Source organism: Hippoglossus stenolepis, chromosome 18 (assembly GCF_022539355.2).
Source record: "Hippoglossus stenolepis isolate QCI-W04-F060 chromosome 18, HSTE1.2, whole genome shotgun sequence".
NCBI lineage: Eukaryota > Metazoa > Chordata > Actinopteri > Pleuronectiformes > Pleuronectidae > Hippoglossus > Hippoglossus stenolepis.
In genome coordinates this window covers 11665271-11673904 of record NC_061500.1, presented here as the reverse complement: position 1 = coordinate 11673904, position 8634 = coordinate 11665271, and the positions used below count along the sequence as shown (strand labels likewise).

The 8634-nt window shown below is 43.2% G+C and overlaps 1 protein-coding gene across 1 annotated transcript; it reads right to left on the bottom strand.

Moving 5' to 3' along the window:
• Window positions 1–1522: 1522 nt before the first annotated feature.
• Window positions 1523–8578, bottom strand: LOC118097998 (inactive phospholipid phosphatase 7). Its single transcript, XM_035141359.2, has 2 exons — window positions 7731–8578; window positions 1523–3049 (listed from the first exon to the last, which is right to left on the bottom strand). The coding sequence occupies exons 1-2, from the start codon at window positions 8185–8187 to the stop codon at window positions 2661–2663; spliced, it is 846 nt and encodes a 281-aa protein (XP_034997250.1). The 5' UTR covers window positions 8188–8578; the 3' UTR covers window positions 1523–2660.
• Window positions 8579–8634: the final 56 nt, after the last annotated feature.

The following is an 8634-nucleotide window of genomic DNA, read 5'->3' as shown; positions in this document are numbered from 1 at the left end:
GTGTAAGAAAAACAGTCACATTTGCGATTAACAGATTGCATTTCATTGCATGAAGGATTATAAAAAGAAGACGAAACATGTATGATTATGTTAAGTTAGTGACATTAATTTGTTTAATTTTATGTCATTGTTATGCAGCTATCTAGTAGTGCACAAGCTTTCATGAGCCTGACTGACATTTTCAACATTGTTTCCCCCTGATAAAGGCATTGGGCAGTGTAACATGAACAGAGCTCACACACCAACAGCACAGACGGGAGCTCAGTGGCACCTGTAAAGTTGTGATGTCTAATGTTACCTCTTGTATATTTTATATGTAACTTAGAGAGTGGCACAAATGGAGCATAGGGACACAACAGAGGGAAGCGTGGTGTCTCTTGCCTCAGTGCATGAGGAAACAGGCCTGCGAGCACTATCAGCACTTACTCACAGGGATATTTTGGGGACATGTTTTGCAGCGGCTGCCGAGGGCCTTGGTTGTGGCGCAAGAGTCAAACAAACCTGGAGCTTGTAACACACTGTGATGCCTCTGGTGTTCTGCTATCGGAGACAAATCATCCTGTAAGAACCTGTGACTCGGTCATGATGAAAACACAGAGTGAGGAGTAATCAAGTTTTATTTCATCTTGAGAAACCAGAGGGAAAAGTCCTTAAATATAAAGTACAATGGCATAGTCCTTGATGTTGATGGTGTTGGCTGTCCAGGATAAAGTTTGTCAAGTGTGTATCTCCACATGCAAAAAGTAAAGGCTTCCTCTTCAGGCGACAGAGGAACTGTCTGGAAATGTTCCTTAGATATTTGCTACAATGTATTCTGGTCATTAACTGTGCATAGCCAGGGAACGCATAAGAAATGTCTGACTGTTGAAAATTCAGCGAAAGATATTGAAATTCTTACCGTCCGACTCTCAGCTAGAGATGATTTTCAGGACACAAACACACACACAGAGAGACACACACACACACACCAATGCACAGGTGCTGTTTCCCGTCAGATTGCCTGTGGTCAGAGTAGTGTGACAGGAAAGCAGAGGCTGTGCAGAGACACAGCTTCAATGATAATGAATCATATTGGAGTCAACAAGTCTGAGAGCCCATTGCAAAATACTGTTGCAATAAAATACATGAGCTGTGTGCTGCCGGGATCAAATCTCTATCACTTAGTGACTTCGTCTTAAGAGTCAAAGTAGCTCAGTTACCAGGCAACCGTGAGGCCTAAACTGAAACTATATCTGTTGGTAACGAACCACTGAGTCTCCATGTCGCAAGTTCTCATTTCTGTGCAATTCAATGGCTCACGAGCAATCCACTGTATATACTCTGCTCACAGTGTAAATCTATCTTATCTTGTATTCTGATCCCATGACATCATCAGAATGCAATTATTTCTACATTTTTATTATTTATAGGACTCAACATTCAAAATAACTGGAAGGAAGAGTTGTGTTGCACCATGTGAGGTTTAACAGTTTACCGGCATTCCAAATTTTTCAGTATTAAATATAATGCGTCGCCATGTGACTGACAGTCCACCTCATTTTATTAATAAGATGGAAAAGAAACTAATTCAAAACATGAAATAAAGATCGCTGTGCAGAACAAACTGAACTAATGTACAGTATTTACACACCAAACCACTGCACTGAAATACTCGGAGAATAACAAAGACAAAAATCTGGTGTCTTTCAAGTGTCTATAAAAACACATTTAGAAAATAATGGCAACATCTCTTAAAAACTGCTCTTCACACAGATGCTTTGCATCCGTGCACACAGTGTTCACGCTTAAGTTGTTTATTGGGGCATAGAATCACTTACATGGTCTCTGTCAAACCAAAAACATCTGTTAGGCTGACGTGCAGACTGCAATGAAAATATATATTTTTTAACTCATTAAAGAACACTGTAAATGGCTATGAAGGAAATATTTGACCCAGTAAAAAAAAAATAATTATGTGAAATTAGTTTTACGCAAAAAATAACTTCATATTTGATGAACATACAGTAAAAAGTTCAGAATCCCATCAGAAATACACAAATATCTTAAGTCATGCCAATTAGAAACAATATGGAATATCCAACAACAGTCACTTCATGTATTGTACTGTCAGATCCAATATTACAGCCCTACACCGAACTCTATTCAGGGTTTAACATGGTGCGAGTATTTCACTAACCTAAAATGAAAGCACAGAACCCTTGATACTTAGAGAAAAGAGGAAGAGGTTACAGAGCGGAAGAAAAGAGAAGTAAGATTGTGAAGAGAAGGAGGCACAACCATTTAAAACAGAGCCGAGTCAAAAGAGGTTCAGTTATACATGAACAGTACCAGCTTTCATACTGTATGAGAATCAAAGATTTAAATAGAGGAAAAATTCTTAAAACTTCGTGTTAATCTTTACCAAATTATTGTCAGTTTGCAGTCGTCTTATTTTTCCCTTTACTATGAAGAAGCAGTAGAGGCCTGACTGGAGATACTATGGTTTGTGAAGCATTACATGCAAGCCAGCATGTGCATCCAGATATTAGTGCTTCCCGATTCACAGCCTGCAACTTCAGACCCTTAGAAAAATAACTTAGAAAACCTTTCGAAGTCCTTTATATAGCAGGGTTAGTGTATCAAATATGCCTAGCGTGCAAGCATAGCTTTTTATCAGGAGCTCAGAACAAAGGGCTCCAGCTGAATGTGCTTATTGAAATGAGAGTCTGGCAGGTGCTGGATGACAGCCACACCGACTCCATCAGGCTGAAGTGGAGCAGGCCCAGCGCAAAGCCGCACACCATGTCGGTGAGGTGGTGCTTCCCCAGCAGCACCCGCGAAATGCCCACCAGGAAGGCCCACAGCACCAGCAGGATGCGAAGCGGCACAGCCAGCACCAGGTGGGACAGCAAAAACTTGGAGACCATAGCGGCTCGGCTGGCGTGAGCCGCCGGGAAGGAGTAGAGGTCCATGGCGATGCAGTCCATTAAGCCCGGCGTCATCTCCCAGGGACCCCTGCGCTTCACCAGTCTCTGGACTCCGGCCACCGTCATGACATCAAGGATGAGGGCTGTCACAGAGAGAGTTAGAAAATTAGTTATATTATGAATCTAACAATTTGTAGTATTGATCGAAGAGGTATTAAGATACTTTCGTTGAAGTAAAAATACAACAACATAAAAAGACTTCGTGACAATGGACCCCAAGCGGACACTTGAAAAAAAGTGGGAACCACTAGTTTAAAGAATAAAATGCATCATATTTTATCAGCGTTTCCATTTTTTTGTATTAAATCCTAATCATTTAGCGCACACTTGTAGTTTTGAGTGAAATGTCCCAACAACTAATGGGTGGACGTTCCTGATACTTGGTGCACCCACCAAAGTTAACATCTGTTGTTACCACTAAGCTCAAAGCACCTTTTTTCATTTTTGTTGAATATGTAAACGATACTGAACAGAACAAAAGTGATAAGAGCAAAATACAGGAGATGAACAAGATAAGAGTAACAAACTGTCACAGTGGAACAGCCGGGTTTGACCAGGGCTTCTTATATAATGCAGTGAGTCCACTAGTTCTAATATGTAAATAGATACAGTGGTGAACAAGAATAACTCTAAGTAGCATTTGCTCAGAGTCGACATACCAGTCATTTGCAGATGCCTTTTATAGAACCATACCCCTCCCAAAAATATCCTACCCATCGCCATCTTTGTCTGCCATCTTCTCTCACACACACACAGGCGCTCGCACACACTTGACCGACCCTGCACTAAATAACTGTCAGTTGTCTGACACATTGGTTACGCTGCCCCACTTCTTATTCCACTCGCCCACGCACCGTCCCAATGGGGCCATTATTTTAACTTCCGTTCCAGCTCCTTAAAGACAGGCTGGTGGTAAGGTGCTGTCTTTTTACGAAAGGAAGAGACGAGGGAACAAAGTCGAGGTGAGCAGGTTCTGTAAAAATTTAAAAAACAGACAGGCAATGATGCTGGCGCAGCCCCACAGTGCCCTGTGGCAGTAAACATCTCAAAAGCACTGAGGGGAGGCAGAAGGTGAGCGATGACACATCGTATTATCATCTGCGAGCCTGTTTGTGGTGCCCTTCAGCTGACTACAGCAGCAGCGATGATTCAGTTTGTTTGGCAGTGTCAACACATCAAATGACCAGCGTCTTCAAGAATGTGGAGGTAATTGTGCAAAAATACTGGAATTACTTTTTGCAGCTGTTTAAAAAAAAGAATCCTGTGCTGTGAAACATCATCCGGACACAGACAGCACGGCTGCAGTCCGCCCAGCGTGATAACACGTTTGAAGTCAGCCCCCCCCGTCAATCAACACACAGTTATTGATCACACACAAACAACAGTGTTAGATTTTAAAAAGCAGCCAAACGCTCTCCAGCAGTGAGTCACCTCCTGGGTGCTGAACTCAGATTGACTGATCAACGGGAACCTGCTAAATTGGGAACGGAAACTCCACCTCTAACAAGTGGAACAGGTGTAGACAGATAGCTGGCTGCCACAGATCAACTTGCATTGAGGGAAAATCCCACAATGCCTATGGTTTTCTCATAAGTTAAGATGGAGTACAGCGGTAGTACAGTGCTTAGTTTTTGCTGGATCAGAGTTTCTTCTTTCCCACTGCAGCAAGAATCTGTCACTGAGTGTTGCTATATACTCTAATGAGGATGAGCTACTGACGAATGCTGTGTCTCAATTAAAGGACTGCATCCTTCAGAGGCTGCATATAAACAACGATTGCGTCACAGCGATGCGACTGGAATGGACAATTGAAGCCTCCTTCAAATGCGGCCGACAAATGCATCCTTCCATCCCAAAGAAACAAATGCTCCCACAGGTGGATTCTTCCAGGCCCAACCTATCCCAAGATTCCCTGTGCTTCTGTGACGAACCGGTTTTCGGTTATAGAGGTAATGTCGCCAGCAAGCGACGAGATGTCCAATACAAACAGCTAACAGTACACATGTTAAAATACCTAGGGTCATTAAAACTTGAGGTCCGTTGCTAGGAAACAGCAATAAGGGTGAGCTGGTGACACCGATCACGGAAAGCCTCTGGAGACCAGATCATCTCATTTCAGTTCTGCCTTCACAGTCTACACATCTTAAGAAGACTGCCTCGTACGTGGGCTGGGTAGACCACATCCCCGAAAGATGCAGCCCGTGAATTGAGACACAGCTATAGCCTCACATCACTGATACACCTGAAAACGGTAATTTTTAGAGTGGCCATAATTGGAAGGAAGGTTGGCAGTCCAACTCTTACCCTTACTACTTTTGCCACTGTTCTAATTCGTTTTTAGTTAAGTCTCCAACAATCAATTCCTCTGGAACAAGCTTGGTCTACCCATACCAAGGGGGCTGCACCCTACCTGGTGGCAATGGCAATTACAAGGTGTGAGTTGACCAACATATCTGGCTCCTCAACTCTACTATGTTCAACAATGAGATGCTAATTTTAAGTGTTTGCCATTTGGTGGTGGGAAGGGAGCAAACACTGAAGTTGTGGCGCTTTTTCATTAAGTAAAATGAAGAGCAGCAAGAGTGGACAAAAACAATACAGGGGCAGAGTAACAAACTCAGTGTATCATCCATTAACGATATCGCGCTTGGGTCGGGATCGGACACCAGAAACAGATTGCCTGTCCGGTTCAGGGTTTACACAGAAAATTATGATTCTGAGAATCCTTACAGACCATCCTGCTGATATATTAATTGTCTCTAGGGGCCTCCTTCAGACATAGGTTGATTGATTAGTCATGCAAACAGATTCTTGACTTTCAAGATCTTTTTCAATGCCTGAAACAACCACAGGAATTGATTAAATCTCTACTACACTTTGAATGGAGTTGCATTATTTTAAGTTAACCCTGACTCTTTGAAAAATTAGAGTAATTAGGTCACCGGAGTAACTTAGTCGCACGAATGAAGAAAACAGAAAACACTAAAGCTGCACTACACTATAGTTGATAAGGGTGGGAACAGCCTCTGCAGTCAAGGTCTGCATGTGCCGTGCATCTGACGTGTTGAGCTCAAACACTATATAGGAAGTACTTCAGCACTGCACAGTTCAGGAAATCTTAACAGCAGACTGAATCATTCCAGACTGACCAGTCATGGTTGCTTATCCTTTCCCAATGAAAAACAAATCAGAAGTGTCAATCAGCATTAAATTCAAATTCCCAAAACACTGTTCAATATGTTGGCAGATTTGTTCCCCGACAGACCTTGACACGCTTGACATTACGCAGGACCAACAAATAATGAACAAGCAGTTGAGATTAAACAATGTCCCAAACACAATACAACTGTGTCCTAAATCCAGAGATTTACTAGCTTCCAATCAGAGCTCAGAGTGGCTACAGCCAGAGGATTTGTACTGCTTTTTGGTCAATAATCTGGGTTTGGTTCCAGACTGCGCATGTGTGTGTGTGAGTATGCAGCCACACATGCACACACACAAATGCATGCACATACACACACACAGCTGCCCCAATCATTCTGACAAATTTTATTTTGTGTCATATGCTCCTTGTAGTATATGCTGAATTAAAAATGGAGCACAGGCAGAGAAAAACAATGCACTAACAGATCAACAACAACAAAGAGCTTGTTATGTATGGGCCCATGGGAAAAAAAACCCTTATCAAATAAAATCTGTTTACAAGCTTCATGTCTGAGCATATTTTGGGGACCTTGAAATGTTGGCGAATCCATTCGCTTCAGAATGAATGGGAGCTGATCAATGTGCATCTTGTTTTGCAGTTGAAACTTTGTAGCACAACATAATATCATGAGCCATAGAGTGGTTCAACTCAATTAAAATGGGCCTTTGGGATTTTTTTGGTCACTATAAAAGAGTTGTTTGTGTGTGGCTGCATCACATTGTGTTATATTACTACATGCAGGACTCTGAGTACAAAAGGTTGAGTGATAATTAAATGTATTTATTGTGGGGCTATACTGTATGTATTAGACCTCATGGGTTATTTGTAAAAATATAACTGTAATAGACAGAAAAGCTGTGAGATACAAATCTCCTTTCTTTACTTCACAATGCTGACTTTACTGCACAAAACTTAAATATTAACAGGGCTGCTTTGTATCAGAAAGTGCGTTAGTGAGAACTAATTAAATAATGAACCACACTTAACAGGTCATATGATGGGTTTATAATCTTTAGGTTAATAAATAGTTAATAAATCATTTATTAATGACTTGTAGAGCATGTAAAGATCACAGTCATCCTCTGATCTGTAAAGCAAAAATACAATAATTCATTATAATTTATAAGCCCTTATTAAAATATACCTTGGCAGAAAGTGTTGTGCACACTGCTGCATGTTGAGAACATTTAGACGTTGCTTAAACCCCTGTGTTTAAACTAATGTGTTCTTTGGACATGTGACTGTATGTCCAAAGCATTATTCATTGCCTGGAACAGCTGACTGTTTCTCCAGGTGAGAACAAAAGTGGATAAAATTAACAAGAACACTGTCCCACATAGCAAAGCTTGGCATAGCATGCGATATTTAGGCCAGAGTAGCAATTTTACAAGTGGGCCACTTATGGCTCACATCCATATGCTATGCAGGTCTTTCAAAATGAGCTGACTCTTGGTGTAAACTTTTCCACATTGTCATGGCGCAGGAGGAGCATCGAATGGAAGATGTATTTGCGTGTTTTTGACAGGTCAGTGACTGGCTGAGTGTGATGTGGCATTTACCAAGCAGCAGGTTGACCAGGACCTCTTGTCCAGCCAGAGTGTTACTCCGTGTGAGACACACGATAGTGCCAATGATCCACGTGATGCCGTGCCCAGTGAGCGCTAAGAGGGTGACCATGGAGCGGCAGCCTCCCCACGAGGACGACGTGTAGGCGCACACCCCCATGCGCTTGGACAGACAGATATCAATGGCGAGGAGGGAGTTGATGGCGATTCCCTTGAATGAAGGGTTCAGCTGCATGCAGTCCTCCTCCGGCAACTTGCTGCCACTGTCGGTAGGTTCCTCGCTCGGCTGGCTTGCTTGCGGCTTGTTTTGGCCCTGTCGCCGGGCGCTGCCTCGGCTCTCAGAGGGGCCGGGGCCGCGGGGAAGCTGCTGGTTCAAGGACATGAACTCAGGTCTGCTCAGGATGTTGTTTCTCTCCCGCGCCCTGGACCTCACATTGTAAGTGGAGGGCATGTCTGGATGGGGCCAAGTTCGCCTCTGTGGATGCAACAGCCGATTGTCAATCTCCGGAAGATAATTCAAGTGGGTGCGGGTCGACCACGCCGGGGAAATGTCCCAGGATAAACCTCCCAGCACCCCCACCTCCTCTGGCCTTAATAGATATATTTAGAGCCACCGGAATGTGCGCTGGCCATGCTGTTTATACCATGGAGGCAGGGGGGAGTGCAGTGAGTGGCATTTAGCTCGGCCAGTCCACTGAAACCCGATCTGCAGCATGGAGATGAAATAACAACATGCGAGTCTTGTATCGCCCCAGCGCTGCACAGCTACATACAAAATTGGTACATCACTGCACGTTCATCTGTGGAAAACAAGCTCGGGCTAGAAAAAGGTGCAAGGGATACGCACGACGCGGTGTTGTCATCTTACCAGGGGAAGAAGGATGAGGAGCTACGAAGC

What these genes read in the sequence shown, in the direction of transcription:
- LOC118097998 (XM_035141359.2), bottom strand. Translation starts at nt 8,187, where the DNA reads ATGCCCTCCACTTACAATGTGAGGTCCAGGGCGCGGGAGAGAAACAAC. An exon ending in CCTGGTCAACCTGCTGCTTG is followed by an intron (nt 3,050 to 7,730) that starts GTAAATGCCACA and finishes TCTCTGTGACAG; the next exon opens with CCCTCATCCTTGATGTCATG.